An 18,178-nucleotide genomic window follows, 5' to 3' on the forward strand; every position below is an offset into this window, starting at 1 on the left:
GCGGCCAGCATTATTTAGTGTGGCCCGCACTCCAAGCGATCCTTCCTCAGTCTAATTGCCAAACCCACCCCAAACACATCAGAACCTACTGCAAACAACCCCGAAGTCCTCACCTGCCCTAAATCTAGGGTCATTTAAAACCACGAAGAAGCAGTGTTTGAATTCAGATCAGCAATATATTAACTTTCTTTCCTTTCTAACTCAAACATTCTGAAAGTGTCACTTATATGAAATGCCTTCCATGCAGGCATATCAATTGGGATTTAAAGAAATCTTGGACCACTTCTACAAGCAAATCAGCAACAATTCTCTACTTTCCTTTCACATTTAAAGAATCTTCTAGAGCAGCAGGTTCTGGTAATAGGAGCTTAATGATCAGACCAGCAGGAGTTTGAAGTATAGCTTCTTGAATTTATTAGATTCTGCCACCAGGCAAGATACTCTCCAGTCCACAGAGCCCTCCAACTTAGAACTTAGTGTCATTCATCAAAGAACACGCTGATCCGGACATGCTAGATCCTGGCTGCAATGTGACCACTGTTCCTTTCCGACTGCTTTTCACATCTCTAACCCATCTCCCTCCACGGTCTGGGGGGCAACTAAATCATCATCTGGATGCTATCACTAAGGTCCACACTAAGGTTCTAAACTACAGGTAGTACCACCATCACTACCTGTGACCAAAGCTGTTTTCCTTACATCATACTTTGGGACTGGAAGGCTATCTAAGATAACTGACCCCATCTCCACTCTAGGAAAAGTAAGGAAATGTACAGGTTTAGGCACACATTTCCCAGTCTGTTGGTCCTCTAATCCCATTTCCACTAAGGGTAGCAATATTCTGAGACAGATGGGCTCAATATGTTGGTTTTATTTGTGTTCTTTCCTTTTCCTCTCTCTCCAATTCGGCTAGTCCTAAGAACAATCCTTTTGCACATGAGGCCACGGTTACAAGTATGAATCACCTGGGTTAGCTCTGTGACCTCAGACAAGTTACTAAAGTGCTTTCTTACCTGTGAAAAGGAGGTATTAGAAAAAGTAGTCTACCCCTAAAGTTGTGAGGATTAAATAAGTTACAACATGTGAAAAGTCTCCAGTCATGCTTGAGCACATGTTAAATACTCAATTTTATCAACTATTATTATTTTCCAGATTTTACTACTTTTCTTTAGGCTCTCCTTCATCTTTTTCCCCCATTATAGAAACTTCAGCACTTAAAACAGTTTCCCTAGTACTGCATTTATTTGTGTCTGTTTCTTCCATGAGGCAGTATACATCTGGAAAGTAGAGATTACAACTGTTTACTTTTTTTTATCCCCCAAAGCCCTTTCACAGAACTTCACAAAAGTCAATACTCAACACTTATCAAATGGATTGTCCGATTATCACTTATGCCTTCAACATAATCAACAAATACTTAAATGAACAGGGGGAACTACCTTTCATGTCCTCAGGGCAGCCATATAGGGGTATTATCATTATCTTAACACTGAGGATCTGGGCTTTCACTTCCTCAACATCCACGGACTTCAAGATTTGCCAGGCCTCTGACTTCTCTTCCAAAGACAGGCACCTCACTTCAGAACGTCTCCGTACCAGGCCCTTCCCAATCCCACATCCCTCTAAAATATCCTGCTCCTTGCTGCTTCACTAAATGTTGTAGTACTTATTAATTATGCCTTTGTTGTCAACATCAGAGTGGCTAAAAACAAAATACATGGTAGTGTTCTATAAGCCAAAATTTCTAACAGAAATCTGAGGTAAAGATAGCAAATGCAGATGGCTATGTAGTAATGAGTAGGCAATGAAAATGTTTAAGAATGCTCGTGAAAGTTTATATTAAGGAACATCCTGCATGTATTTTCTCTTGGCACTAAACAGCTGTGCAAGAAAGAGGGCATTAGACATACATAGGGATTCTACGTAAACATAAACACGTACACCCTAACGCGTGTCGGAAAAGTTCCAAAGTTTTCAAATTTTAACGATCACTCTGAAACGATCTTTGAAAATGTCAATAAATCTATACTGATGATATACTCACTTGTGGCTTCCCACTCTGACTTACTCAAGGTTCCCTGAAAGTAAAAACAAACAAAACAAAACAAAACAAAACAGAATATTTTAGATTGAATATGGAAATACATAAATGCATACTTTTCAATATTGGACAAAAGTGCCCAAATACCCCTACTTCACTATAAAAATAAGTTGACCCTTGAACAACACCAGGTTTGAACTGTGCAGGTATACTTATATGTGTATTTTTTTCAACAAATACAATACTGTAAATGTGCTTTCTCTTCCTTATGATTTTCTCAGTAACATTTCTTTACCTTACATTTTTGTACGAATACAGTATGTAATACATATAACATACAAAATATGTATTAATTAACTGATCATGTAATCAGAAGGCTTCTTCTGGTCAACAGTGGCTATTAGTAATTAAGCTTTCAGGGAGTCAAAAGTTATATGCTTACTTTTGACTGCATGAAGAGTCACTCCCACACTGTTCAAGAGTCAACTACACACAAAATTTACTGTTAATACTACTGTGACCTAAATACGTAAAAGCAATCAATGAGACTTTAATGTCATCCTCTGAATTTTGCCCTTCTGCCTAATTCTCTAAACCACTGATTTTCAACCAAAGGGTGAACTGTGTAAAGAGTGTATTTGTGCATGTGTGTAATTGGAAAAAGCATCTATCTTATATTTTTAACTTGGAAAATGAAAAAATAAAAAAGCCTATCTTGAAACATCCAATAGCATTATAGGAGGGAATAAGATTTTTGTATTTTTACAAAGGAATCACGAAATCCGTTATCACTCAAAGGAAATAAATTATGTTTAAAATACTTACCAAAATACTAAAAAACATGTTGATCCAGTCATCTATATGCTGCTTTGCACATCTACTAACAAGATAGAGTAACTTATGTGATTTTGAAGAAGTGATGAATGTAAATGATAGTCTAAGATGTCAGCAGAAATGTGTTATGCAAATCTGTAATTTCTATTGATAACAAAGTCACAGCTCTATCTAATACCATTGTGATACTATTGCATTCTTAATTAAAGAAAGTGTGAACTTCCACAAGGAAGTCAGTGAAAATGGAAATGTAATTTTTCTCCATGTACGTTCATGAGCCCATGAATTTAATCTACGGAACACAGTAAGTCAGGAGTGCCTAGGTTAAGATATAATGATACAGCAAGGCACTCTCCAACCAAGCTTGTAACTTTCTCCCCATCCTTACTGCATTCCATTCTCACTATTAAAACATTTGATTTTCTATTCTATGGTTCTAAAAAGGGAAAACAGACTAACATGTATCTGATTTGTAAACCAATGAAATGATTTCGTAAGTTTCCACATAACATAAGCTTTTTTTTCATTTTCTATAAAACATGCTACACATGAAAACTTACCAAAGGCAACCTTACGTGACTGCCCTTCATGTACTCTGCTGCGTGTTCGTAGTCATCCACCTTCTCGGAGGCAAGTCTGGAATTCTCGTTTGCTGGATATGGCTAGGGAAGCAAGTGAAATTCCTAGTTAGGAAATTAAATGAAACTTATAATTCAGAATTAAAAACATCAAGTCACTAAAATAAAATAATTAAGAAAATAATCCTTAAGTATTATTTCGGGAATATAAACTACACATACTTTTGAAATACGAAAAAAAAATGGGAGAAGGGGATGCTCTCCTTAACAAAGTAGCTATTATAGTCAACTTTGATGATAATCATAGAATATTTACAGTCAGACAAAACTGTACCATTTATTTAATCACCTGCAAGGACCACTTAGCAGCAAACACTTGCATCTCCCTGACTCCCAGCGAAAGACTTTTTCTGTTGTAACACAAAGTTGAAGGAAGTTATTATCAAAAGAGCTAAATGTTAATTTAAACATTATGGTGATATATTAGCCATCAGAAGCATGAACAGAAATTAAAAATAATACAAATGAAAAAACAAAATCCTGGGGGAAGATGGTGGTGGAGTAAGAGGCCCAAAGGCTCACCTCATTCCATGAATTCAAAAAAATAACTACTAAATCATCCTAAATACCCCAGAAATCGATCTGAAGACTGGTAAAACAAACTCTACAACTAAAGGTAGAGAAGAGGCAACACTGAAGAAGACAGGGAATGCAGATACATGGTTTGGTAAAGAGATTGTGGCCACTTTGGTGGGGAGCGAGCTGCAGTTGCTGAGAAGGGGGAGAAACAGACCAACACACAGGGGAGCATACGGGGAAAACAAATCCTCATAGCATTTGGCTTGGAAAGCAAGAGGGCCTGAATCTCGTGAGTTCTTGCAACCAGTGGGGCTTAAAGCCTGGTCAGTGTTTGGCTCTGGGAGACCTCGGAGGACATTGGGGCTGCTATGGGAAAAAAGGCAGGGCAAACAGCCCGCAGACATATAACATGGAAACAGCAATCTGAAGAGCACCCGGGGCACACAGTGGGAAGGTTACTGCTCATCTTGGAGCGTGCCTCAGAGACATAGCCATCAGAGACCCCTCCAAGAATAAAGGAACTGGCTAGCACCATTTCCCTTTGTGATTCCTCAGCATATACACCAGTCACTTGCAGGAACCAGTGCTCGTGAACACTCACCACCGAAATTGCTTAAGACAATCCCGACCTGCCTACACTCTGACAGAATGGCCCTTCCCAGGCACCCCTGCCTCAGTCCCTTTGTGGTGGGCCCCCTACCACAGAAGATGGGCCCAAACCCTTACCCACAGCACATCTCCCTACTTGGGAGTTCTGCAGGGCCTCAGTTCCAGCAGCATTGGCAAGAAGTCCCATTTCACAAGCAGACCAGGGCACACCTTGATAAAATACACATTCAAGCCAGGAAACAAACACTGCTCGCAACAGGCAAAGACAGCCTCTACAGATGACTGGCCTAGAAGGATAGAGAGACCAGGACACAACAGCAGAGCACACAAAGCACACACTGGAGACACTCCTGGACACACAAGCCCTGGGAACCAAGGGGCATTATATGGCAGAGTACTACAGGACCTCTCTTCATAAAAACATTATCCTTAAGAACAGGAGATGTAGGTAACTTTCCTAACACAAAGAGACATAGACAAAATGAGAAGACGGAGGAATTTGTCCCAAATGAAAGAACAGGACAGGCTGTGGCCAGAGATCTAAGCGAAACAGATATAAGTACATGCCTGATGGAGAATTTAAAGCAATGATCAGGGGCGCCTGGGTGGCACAGAGGTTAAGTGTCTGCCTTTGGCTCAGGGCGTGATCCCAGCGTTATGGGATCGAGCTCCACATCAGGCTCCTCTGCTATGAGCCTGCTTCTTCCTCTCCCACTCTCCCTGCCTGTGCTCCCTCTCTCGCTGGCTGTCTCTATCTCTGTCAAATAAATAAATAAAATCTTAAAAATAAATAAATAAATAAAGCAATGATCATAAGGATACTCACTTGACTTAAGAATGGAGAGTACCAGGGGCGCCTGGGTGGCACAGCGGTTAAGCGTCTGCCTTCGACTCAGGGCGTGATCCCGGCGTTATGGGATCGAGCCCCACATCAGGCTCCTCTGCTATGAGCCTGCTTCTTTCTCTCCCACTCCCCCTGCTTGTGTTCCCTCTCTCACTGGCTGTCTCTATCTCTGTCAAATAAATAAAAAAAAAAAAAAAAAAAAAAAAAAAAAAAAAAAGAATGGAGAGTACCAGTGAGACCATCAACACAGATAACGAATAACAAAGAGATAAAGGGCTTAAAAAAACGAAATAAGAAACATGCTTGATAGAATGAACAGCAGGCTGAAAGAAGCAGAGGAACAAATTAATGACCCAGAAGACAGCAATGGAAAATAATCAAGCTGAACAAGAGAGGAAAAAAATATGTAAAACAAGAATAAACTTAGGGAATCAGTGACCCCATCAAACGTAATAACAATCATATTATAGGAGTCCCAGAAGGAGAGGAAAATGGGTCAGATAATTTATTTGAAGAAATAACAGATGAAAACTTCCCTACTCTGGGGAAGGAAGCAGATATGCAGATCCAGGAGGCACAGAGAACCCCCACAAAATCAACAAAAGCAGATCGACAACAAGACATGCTTAATTAAATTTGCAAAACACGGCAATAAAGAAAAAATATTAAAAGCAGCAAGAAAAAAGAAGTCATTAACTTATAAGGGAAAACACATAAGGCTAGCAGGAGATTCTTCAACAGAAACTTTGCAAGCCAGAAGGGAGTGGAATGACATACTAAAAGTACAGAACGGGAAAAATCGGCAGCTAAGAATAATCTATCCAGCAAGGCTATCATTAAGAATAGAAGGAGAGATTAGAGTTTCCCAGACAAAAAGCTAAAGGAGTCCGTGACCACTAAACCAGACCTACAAGAAATATTAAAGGGGACTCTGAGTGGAAAGGGAAGATGAAAAATGACATTATGAAAGTAGGAAACACAAAAGCAATAAAAATGAATGTTTCTGTAAAAACTCAGTCAATGAATTCATAAAATGAAAGGATATGAAATACGACCGAATATACCTAAAACTTGGGGAGGAGAGGGGTAAAGAATGGGTTAAAACGTAAACAACCATCAAATTGATATAGCCTGCTGTATGCAGAAGATGTTATAAACACACCAAATAGTAACCACAAATCAAAAACCACTAATATGCAAGGAATAAAGAGAAAGAAATCCAAATATATCATTAAAGAAAACCAGCAAACCATGAAAGAAAGAGAAGAAAGGATCAGGGAAAATCTCCAGAAACCACCACAAAACAAGAAATAAAATGGCAATAAATACATATCTATCAATAATTACTTTGAATGGAAATGGACTGAACATTCCAATCAAAAGACATAGGGTGATGAAATGGAAAAAAACCAGACTCATCTATATGCCACATACAAGAAATTCATTTTAGACCTAAGAACACCTACAGACTGACAGTGAAGGAATGGAGGGGAACCTGGGTGGCATTGTCCGTTGGGCGTCTGACTCTTGGTTTTGGCTCAGGTCATGATCCCAGGGTCCTGGGATCAAGACCCACATCAGGCTCCACACTCAGCATGGAACCTGCTTGGGATTCTCTCCCACTGCCCCTCCTGGCCGTCTATCCTATCTCTCTGTCTTTCTCTCCGTAAAATAAATGAACAGATCTTTAAAAAAAAAAAAAAAAAGTGAGGGGATGGAGAAACATTTATCATGCAAATGGGTCAAAAGAGAGTCAGGGTAGTAGCAGTACTTACTTCGCACAAAATACATTTTAAAACAAAGACTGTAACAAGAGACCAATAAGGGCAACGGATAATAATAAAGGGGATAACACAAGAAGAAGTTGTAACAATCGTAAATATTTAGGCCCCCAACATGGGAGCACACAAATACATAAAAAATTAATAACAGTAAAGGAACTCAGTGATAATAATACAATAATAGTAGGTTAAACACCCCATTTGTATCAATGGACAGATCATGTAAACAGAAAATTAACAAGGAAACAATGGCTTGGGGATGAGGAAAAAGATGGCAGAGAAGTAGGGGACTCTATTTTAACCGGTCCCCTGAATTTAGTTGGATAGCTACCAAACCATTCTGAACACCCACAAAATCAGCCTGAGATGTAAGAATATATATCTCGATCTCTACAAACAGAATATATCTGATGGTCTCAAGGTATGTAGCTGGGAGTCGTAGATTCTGAGATTTTGAGCACAGATATCAGAAAATAAACAGAAGGGGGAGGACCACCATATGCTGGCAAAGGGAAGGTGACAGAACACCAGAACACAAAAGCATCCCGTGCTGGGGATAGGGCATAGACTCACAGACCGGTAGCAGCAGGGAAAAGACTTTAGTCACTTCGGCTCTGACTCTCAGAAGAGACAGGTAAACCAACCAGGGAAAGCTACCAGAGACCAAAAGCCCCCCAAAAATGGTTTTCACTGACCAGCCCGGCCCACCCAACAAAGGGCAGGGCAACTCTGCCCAAACAGGGTTGCCTGAGTAACATGTGGCAGTCCCCTCCCCCAGAAGACAGGCTGGAAGAACAAGAGGCTGACAGCCATAAGGTCCCTATAAAACAGGTGCATCTTATTTGGGTCATGGTTAATACTTTGGACTCTGTACATTCCCTCAACCACCCCTCAACGAATGACTAAGAGAAGAAACCCCCAACAAAGGAAAGAAACACAGACTCTGGCCTCTGCCACAAACCTAATGGATACGGATATAAACACGATGTCAGAAATAGACTTCAGAGTAACAATTATCAAGGTGATATCTAGGCTTGAGAAAAATATCAGCGACAATATAGAATCTCTAAGGTCAGAAATGAGATCTAATCAGGCCGAACTTAAAAATGCTATCAATGAAATGCAGTCCAAAAGGATACTCTGAATGCCAGGGTGAACAAGGAAGAATAACAAATTAGTGAGCTAGAAGATAAGATGATAGAAAAGAAGGAACCCAAGGAGGCATGGGAAAAACAGATTAAACCCCAAGGGATTAGACTGAGAGAGATAAATGATGCAATGAAACATTCCAATGTCAGAATTATTGGGACCCCTGAGGAGGTGGAGACAGAGAGAGGTCTCGAAGATATATTTGAGCAAATTATAGCTGAGAACTTCCCTCATCTGGGGAAGGAAACAAGCATACATGTCCAAGAGGCAGAGAGGAACCTCCCAAGATAAATGAGAACAGACAGATGCCCTGACACATAATAGTATAATTCGCAAATCTTAGATCCAAGGAAACAATTATGAATGCGGCGAGGGGGAAGAGATTTTTTACATACAGAGGGAGGAACATCAGAAGAACGTCAGACCTGTCCACAGAGACCTGGCAAGCCAGAAAGGGCTGGCAAGACATATTCAGGGTATCAAACAAGAAGAACATGCAGCCAAGGATACTTTATCCAGCAAGGCTGTCACTCAGAATGCATGGAGAGACAAGAGGCTTCCAAGACCAGCAGAAACTGAAAGAATATGTGACCTCATATCAGACAAATTCAATTTTAAGGTAAAGACTGTAGGAAGAGATACAGAAGAACACTATATCATTCTTAAAGGGTCTACCCAACAAGAAGACCTAATAACTGTAAATATCTATGCCTCCAACATGGGAGCAGCCAACTACATAAGCCAACTGTAAACCAAAATAAACATATTGGTAATAATAATACTTTAATAGCAGGAGACCTCAACACTCTACTCTCAGAAACAGATCATCTAAGAAGAAAATCAACAAAAAAATAAGTGTTTTGAATGACACACCAGACAAGATGGACCTCATAGATATATATAGAACATTCCACCCTAAAACAACAGAATATTCACTCCTCTCGAATGCACATGGAACTTTCTCCAGAATAGACCATAAAATGGATCACAAATCAGGTCTCAACTAATACCAAAAGACTGAGATTATTCCCTGCATATTCTCAGACCACAATGCTTTGAACTCAGACCATCCTGCTTAAGAATGTTTGGGTCAACCAGGAAACTGAAGAACTTAAACAATTCATGAAAACCAATGAAAATGAAAACACATCAATCCAAAACCTATGGGATACTATAAAGGCAGTCCTAAGGGGGAAGCCTCACTCAAAAAAAAAAAAGAAAAAAGAAAAATCCCAAATACAAAAGGTAACTTTACACCGTAAAGAACTGGAAAAAGGACAATAAATAAAGTCTAAGCCAAGCAAAAGAGAAATAATGAAGATTTGAGCAGAAATCAATGAAACAGAAACTAGAAATACAGTAGAGCAGATCAATGAAACTAGAAGCTGGTTCTTCGAAAGAATTAATAAGATCAATAAACCACTGGCCAGACTTATCCAAAAGCAAAGAGAAAGGACCCAAATTAATAAAATTATGAATGAAAGGGGAGAGATCACGACTAACACCAAGGAAATAGAAACAATCATTAAATTGTTTTCAACAACCATATGCCAGTAAATTAAGCCCCCTGGAAGAAATGGATGCCTTCCTGGAAACCTCTAAACAACCAAGACTAGAAGAGGAAGAAACTGAAAATCTGAATAGACCAATAACCAGTAATGAAATTGAAGCAGTGATCTAAATTTCCCAAAAAACATGAGTCCATTCCCAGGGGAATTCTACCAAACATTCAAAGAAGAAATAATACCTATTCTCCTGAAGCTGTTTCAAAAAATAAAAATGGAAGGAAAATTTCCAAATTCATTCTATGAGGCCAGCATTACCTTGATCCCCAAACCAGGCAAAGACCCCATCAAAAAGGAGAATTACAGACCAATATCCCTGAAGAATATGGATGCCAAAATTCTCAACAAGATCCTAGCCAACTGATTCTTTTTTTAACTGGGGAAAGGAAAGATGGTGGAGGAGTAGGGGACCCTATTTCAACTGGTCACCTGAATTGAGCTGGTTATCTACCAGAACATTCTGAACACCCACAAAATCAGCCTGAGATGTAAGAAGATATATCTGGATCCCTACACACAGAACATCTCTGGGGGTTGGTTTCGAGGTCTGAAGTGGGGAACCGAGAGTCTGAGGGCAGATATCGGAAGATAAATGGAAGGGGGAGAGAGCCTCCGTGAACGTGCACCAGGAAGGCAAAAACCTCCCGCGCTGGGGACAGGGCACAGACACGCAGACCGGCAGCAGTGGGGAAAGGTCTTTAGGTCACCACACTACACTGAAACCTGTAGCTAGGGAGCGTGTGCGCAAACCAGGAGCGGCTGGTGGATTAGAAGCAAGAAGGGCAGAGAAATGCCCGGCCCTAGGAGCGAGGACTGGGAGAGTGGCTGTGGGGTTCACAAACCAGGACACTTCGGGTTTTTAGCAGCACAGACAGAAATGCAGTCAGTGTGGCCTAGAGAGCTCAGTGAAGAGTAGACTGTGATCTCTCTGTTCTGAGACAGAAGTCTGGATATGGTCACTTCGGCTCTGACTCTCAGAAGAGACACAGAAAGCCACCAGAGAACAAAAGCCCCCCAAAAATGGTTCTCAGTGAGCCCATCCCCCTCCACTGGGGGTAGGGCAACTCTGCCCAAACAGGGTTGCCTGAGTATCAGCGTGGCAGGACCCTCCCCCAGAAGGCAGCCTGGAAGAACAAGAAGCCCACATCCCTAAGGTCCCTATAAAACAGGTCCATCTTGCTTGGGTCCTAGTCAATAATTTGGACTCTGTACATTCCGGCAACCACACCCCATCAGAATGACAAAAAGAAGGAACACCCAACAAAGGAAAGAAACAGAGACTGTGGACTCTGCCACAGAACTAATGTATATGGATATAACCAAGGTGTCAGAAATGGACGTCAGAGTAACAATTATCAAGATGATATCTAGGCTTGGGGAAAATATTAATGAAAATATAGCATCTCTAAGGGCTGAAATGAGATCTAATCTGGCAGACCTTAAAAATGCTATGAATGAAATGCGATCTAAACTGGATGCTCTGACTACCAGGGTAATGGAGGCAGAAGACAACTTAGTGAGTTAGAGGATAAGAAGATAGAAAAGAAGGAAAACGAGGTGTCATAGGAAAAACGAATCCAATTTAAGAAACTAAGCTGAGGGAGATTAGTGACTTGACGAAACATTCCAATATCAGAATTACTGGGATCCCCGAGGGGGTGGAGAAAGAGAGAGATCTCGAAGATACATCTGAGCAAATCGTAGCTGTGAACTTCCCTAATTTGGGGAAGGAAACAAGCATTCGTGTCCATGAGGCAGAGAGGACCCCTCCCAAGATCAGTGAGAACACACCCAGGCCACGACATATAATAATACAATTTGCCAATCTTAGATCCAAGGAAACAATCTTGAAAGCGGCGAGGGGGAAGAGATTTCTTATGTAGAGATGGAGGAACATCAGAAGAAAGTCAGACCTGTCCATAGAGACCTGGCAAGCCAGAAAAGGCTGGCAAGACCTATTCAGAGTACTAAATGAGAAAAACATGCAGCCAAGGATACCGTATCCAGCATGGCTGTCATTCAGAATACATGGAAACCAATGAGAATGAAAACACATCGGTCCAAAACCTATGGGATACTGCAAAGGCAGTCTTAAGGGGGAAAAACATAGCCATCCAAGCCTCACTCAGAAGAATAGAAAAATCTAAAACAGAGACCTATACTCACACCTTAAACAACTGGAGATGGAACAAAGGAACGGGCCTAAGCCACACAAGAAAAGAGAAGTAATTAAGAATTAGAAACCAGAAATACAATAGAGCAGATCAACGAAACTAGAGGCTAGTTCCTTGAAAGAATAAGACTAATAAACCACTGGCCAGACTTATCCAAAAGAAAACAGAAAGGACCCAAATTAATAAAATTATGAATGAAAGGGAAGAGACCACGACTGACACCAAGGAAAGAGAAACAGTCATTAGAAATTATTATCAACAACTATATGCCAATATATTAAACAACCTGGAAGAAAGAGATGCCTTCTGGAAACCTATGAACTACCAAGACAGAGAAAGGAAGACACTGACAACCTAACTAGGCCAATATCCCGTAACGAACTTGAAGCAGTGATCAAAAACCTCCCAAAAAAACAAGAGGTGAGGGCCTGATGGATTCCCTGGGGAGTTCTACCAAACATTCAAAGAAGAAATAATACCTATTCTCCTGAAGCTGTTTCAAAAAATAGAAACAGAAGGAAAATTTCCAAACTCATTCTATGAGGCCAGCATTCCCTTGATCCCAAAATGAGGCAAAGACCTCATCAAAAAGGAGAATTACAGACCGGTATCCCTGATGAATATGGACGCCAAAATTCTCAACAAGATCCTAGCTAATAGGATCCAACAGTACATTAAAAGGATTATCCATCATGACCAAGTGGGATTCATCCCTGGGATGCAAGGGTGGTACAGCATTCTCAAATCAGTGTGATAGAACACATTAATAAGAGAAGAGACAAGAATCATATGGTCCTCTCAATTGATGCAGAAAAAGCATTTGAGAAAATACAGCATCCTTTCCTGATTAAAACACTTCAGAGTGTAGGGACAGAGGGTACATACATTCCTCAATTTCATAAAAACCATCTACGAAAAGCATACAGTGAATATCATTTTCAGTGGGGAAAAGCTGATAGCCTTTCCCTTAGGATCAGGAACACGACAAGGATGCCCACTCTCACCATTATTGTTCAACATAGTACTAGAAGTCCTAGCAACAGCAATCAGACAACAAAAAGGGATAAAAGGTATTCAAACTGGCAAAGAAGAAGTCAAACTCTCTCTCTTCGTGGATGACGCGATACTTTATGTGGAAACCCAAGAGACTCCACACCCAAATTACTAGAACTCATACAATTCAGTAACGTGGCACGATAACAAATTCAATGCACAGAAATCAGTTGCATTTCTATACACGAACAATGAGACTGAAGAAAGAAATTAGGGAATCGATTCCACTTACAATAGCATCAAAAACCATAAGATATCTCGGAATAAGCTTAAGCAGAGAGATAAAGGATCTATACTCTAGAACTATAGATCACTCTTGAAAGACATTGAAGAAGACACAAAAAGACGGAAAAACATGCTATGCTGATGGATTGGAAGAATAAACATAGTTAAAATGTCTATGCTACCCAGCGCAATCTACACTTTCAATGCCATCCCGATCAAAATATCAATAACATTTTTCAAAGTGCTGGAACAAACAATCCTAAAATTTGTGTGGAACCAGAAAAGACTCCGAATCGCCAAGGAAATGTTGAAAAAGAGAAACGAAGCTGGGGGCATCATGTTGCCTGATTTCCAGCTATACTACAAAGCTGTGATCATCAAGACAGCATGGTACTGGCAGAAAAACAGACACATAGACCAATGCGACAGAATACAGACTCTAGAAATGGACCCTCAACTCTATGGTCAACTAATCTTTGACGAAGCAGGAAAAAATACCCAATGGAAAAAAGACAGTCTCTTCAATAAACGGTGCTGGGAAAACTGGACAGCTACATACACTTGACCATTCTCTTACACCATACACAAAGATAAACTCTACATGGATGAAAGACCTCGATGTGAGACAGGAATCCCCCCAAATACTAGAGGAGAACATAGGCAGTAACTTCGACATAAGGCACAGCAACTTCTTTCAGGACATGTCTCTAAAGGCAAGGGGAACTAAAGCACAAATGAACTTTTGGGACTTCACCAAGATAAAAAGCTTCTGCACAGCAAAGGAAACAGTCTACAAAACAAAAAGGCAACCCACAGAACAGGAGAAGATATTTGCAAATGACATTTCCGATAAAGGGCTGGTATCCAAGATCTATAAAGAACTTCTCAAACTCAATATCCAAAAAATAAATAATCAAATTTAAAAAAATGGGAGAAGACATGAACATACATTTCTCCAAAGAAGACATACAAATGGTTAACAGACACATGAAAAAATGTTCAACATCATTAGCCAACAGGGAAATTCAAGTCAAACCACATTGAGATACCACCTTACACCAGTTAGAACGGCAAAAATTAACAAGGGAGGAAACAACAAATGTTGAGAGGATGTGGAGAAAGGGGAATCCCCTTTCACTGTTGGTGAGAATATAAGTTGGTACAGCCACTATGGAAAACAGTATGGAGGTTCCTCAAAAAGTTAAAAATAGAGCTATCCTATGACCCAGCAATTGCACTACTGGGTATTTACCTCAAAGATACAGATGTAGTGAAAAGAAGGGCCACATGCACCTCAATGTTCATTGCAGCAATGTCCACAATAGTCAAACTGTGGAAGGAGCCAAGATGCCCTTCAACAGATGAATGGATAAGGAAGATGTGGTCCATATATACAATGGAATATTACTCAGCCATCAGAAAGGATGAATTCCCACCATTTGCATGGACACGGATGGAACTGGAGAGGATTATGCTAAGTGAAGTAAGTCAAACAGAGAAAGACAATTACCATATGGTTTCACTCATATGTGGAATATAAGGAATAGCATGGAGGACATTAAGAAAATGAAGGGGGGTAGAAATCAGAGGGGGAGATGAACTATGAGAGACTTTGGACTCCTGGAAAGAAACTGAGGGTTTCAGAGGGGAGGGGATGTAGGAATGGGTTAGCCCAGTGATGGGTAATAAGAAGGGCATGTATTGCCCAGAGCACAGAGTGTTGTGTGCAAACAATGAATCATGGAGCACTACCATCAGGAGCTAATGAAGTACTGTAGGTGACTATCATAACATAATAAAAAAAATTTTTTTTTAATAAATCACACACACAAAAAGAAAAAAAGAATGAAACAATGGCTCTGAATAACACAGCAGACCAGATGGATTTAACATATATTCAGAACATTCTATCCTAAAACAGGAGAATACACATTCTTTTCAAGTGTACATGGAACATTCTCCATGACCACACATTAGGCCACAAAACAAGCCTCCACAAATTCAAAAAGATCAAAGTCATACCATGCATCTTTTCTGACCAAAGTGCTATGAAACCGGAAGTTAACCAAAAGAAAAATCCAGGAAGACCACAAATACAGGGAAGTTAAATAACATGCTAATAAACAATGAATGGGTCAACAGCCGGGAAATAAAAGAAGAAATTAAAAAGTACATGGAAACAAATGAAAATGAACACACAATGGTCCAAAGCAAAAGCAATACTAAAAGGGAAGCTTATAACAATACAGGGATGCAGCAAAAGCAATACTAAAAGGGATGCAACAAAAGCAATACTAAAAGGGAAGCTTATAACCATACAGGCCTACATCAAGAAGTAAGAAAAATCTCAAATAAACAACGTAACCTTGTACCTAAAGGACACAGAGAAAGAACAATAAACGAAACCTAAAGTCAGAAGAAGGAAGGAAATAAGAAAGATCAGAGCAGAAATAAATGATGTAGAAACTAAAAAAACAACTGAACAAAAAGCAATGAAACTAGGATCTGGTTCTTTGAAAAAAATCAAGAAAATTGCTAAACCTCTAGCCAGACTCATCAAGGAAGAAAAAGGACCCAAATAAACAGAATCACAAATGAGGAAGGCAAAATAACAACAAACACCATAGAAATACAAACAATTATAAGAGAACATTATAAAAAACTATATGCCAACAAATTGGACAACTCAGAAGAAATGGATAGATTCCTAGAAACATATAACCTACCAAAACCGAAAAAGGAAGAAATAGGAAATTTGAACAGACTGATAACCTGCAAAGAAATTGAATCAGTAATCAAAAAACTCCCAACAAACAAAAGTCCAGGACAGATGGCTTCCATGCAAATCCTAGTAAACATTTAAAGAAGAGTTAATACCTATTCTTCTCAAACTATTCCAAAAAATAGAAAAGGAAGGAAAACTTCCAAGTTCATTCTACGATGCCAGCATTGCCCTGATACCAAAACCTGATAAAGACACCACACACACACACACACATACACACACACACACGCACACACACACAAAACTACAGGCCAATATCTCTGATGAACATAGATGCAAAAATCCTCAACAAAATACTAGCAAACTGAGTTAAACAGTACATTTATAAAAAAAAAAAATCATTTACCATGATCAAGTAGGATTTATTCCTGAGCTGTAAGGGTGGTTCAATATTCATGAATTAGTTGTGATACATTACATCAATAAGTAAAAGGATAAGAACCATATGATCATTTCAATAGATGCAGAAAACACATCTGAAAAAATACGACATCCACTCATGCTATAAACCCTCAACAAGGTATGTTTAGAGAGAATCTACCTCAACAAAATAAAGGTCATATATGAAAACCCAAACCCACATCATCCTTAATGGGGAAAAACTGAAAGCCCTTCCGCTAAAGAGGTCAGGAACAAGACAAGGATGTCCACTCTCACCATTTTTATTCAGCATAGCACTGTAAATCCTAGCCACAGCAATCAGACAACAAAAAGAAATTAAAAGGCATCCAAATTACTAAAGAAGTAAAACAAGAAACAGACTTTTAATTATAGAAAACAAACGGATGGTTACCAGAGGGGAGAGGCGGGTGGGCAGGACGGGTGAAAAATGGATGGGGATTAAGGAGTGCACTTGTCCTGATGAGCACTCTGTGATTAAAATGAAAACTTAAGAAAAAAAAAAAAATACAGATGAAAAACTTGAGTCAACAGAGAACTCTTTGAGTTCAAGAAGATAAGGAAAATAATCCAGCCTTCAAATTATGGGCAGTCTCCCTATTTCTCTCTCTTTCTCTCTCTCTCTCTCTCTCTCTCTCTCACACACACACACACACACTGCTCTGTTTTTAAGACTATGTGGGCCAAGTGTTTATTCAAATTACTTCAAGCACTATTCTTTTTTTTAAAAGATTTTATTTATTTATTTGACAGAGAAAGAGACAGCCAGGGAGAGAGGGAACACAAGCAGGGGGAGTGGGAGAGGAAGAAGCAGGCTCCCCGTGGAGCAGGGAGCCTGATGCGGGGCTCAATCCCAATCCCAGAACACCGAGATCATGTCCTGGCCCAAGGCAGACGCGTAACGACTAAGCCACCCAGACTCCCCTTCAAGCACTATTTTTAATCCATTTCAAAAGTAGCATCCCCTTATACTGTGAAGTGTACCGGTTTGTAATACATGTTAAATCAAAACAGAATGAATTACATAGAATACTTAGTATTTTTAACAACCATCTCTCTACAAAGGTTATATGTTCTTTGTAATTCCTTTGTCTTTTTATAACAAACCAGCTAACAAGGAATCATTTTAAACTTAGATCTTCCTGATGAATTTTTAAGAAAATGATCCAGAAATGTCTACTTTGCTATCTTCTCTTTCCTCTTCCTTTATATGTATCCAACTTAATAAGCTCAGATATTAGAAATTCAGCTGTTTGCTGTTTAAGTACATTTTTTGTACGTGCAAAGCACCACCAAGAATGATGACCTACAGGCATGTGTGTGTGGTGATTTGTACACACACACTTTTTCTAGTTTTTTCTTCTCCCTCAAAATAAAAATAAGCTTCTCCTGCTAAAAGAAAGCAAATACAAATATTCTTAATTCTAAAATACAGAAAATACAACCAATAAAGAATGTAACATTTTAGTGGTTCAGTGGTTTCAAAAGATAATTTAGGATTTAAAAAGGACCCTTCCACTCCAATAGGGAAAGTTGTATGGATGCAACTATAGCAGGAGACT

General features: G+C 39.5%; 1 protein-coding gene across 1 annotated transcript in view; it reads right to left on the bottom strand.

The window, feature by feature from the left end:
• The window catches only part of RNMT (RNA guanine-7 methyltransferase), a 38,232-nt gene that overhangs the window by 2,727 nt on the left and 17,327 nt on the right, over window positions 1-18,178 (bottom strand). The window contains 2 exon segments of the mRNA XM_002922873.4: window positions 2,045-2,078; window positions 3,436-3,537. Coding sequence (XP_002922919.2) covers window positions 2,045-2,078; window positions 3,436-3,537 — 136 coding nt within the window.

This window comes from Ailuropoda melanoleuca, chromosome 14 (assembly GCF_002007445.2).
Source record: "Ailuropoda melanoleuca isolate Jingjing chromosome 14, ASM200744v2, whole genome shotgun sequence".
NCBI classification, from domain to species: domain Eukaryota; kingdom Metazoa; phylum Chordata; class Mammalia; order Carnivora; family Ursidae; genus Ailuropoda; species Ailuropoda melanoleuca.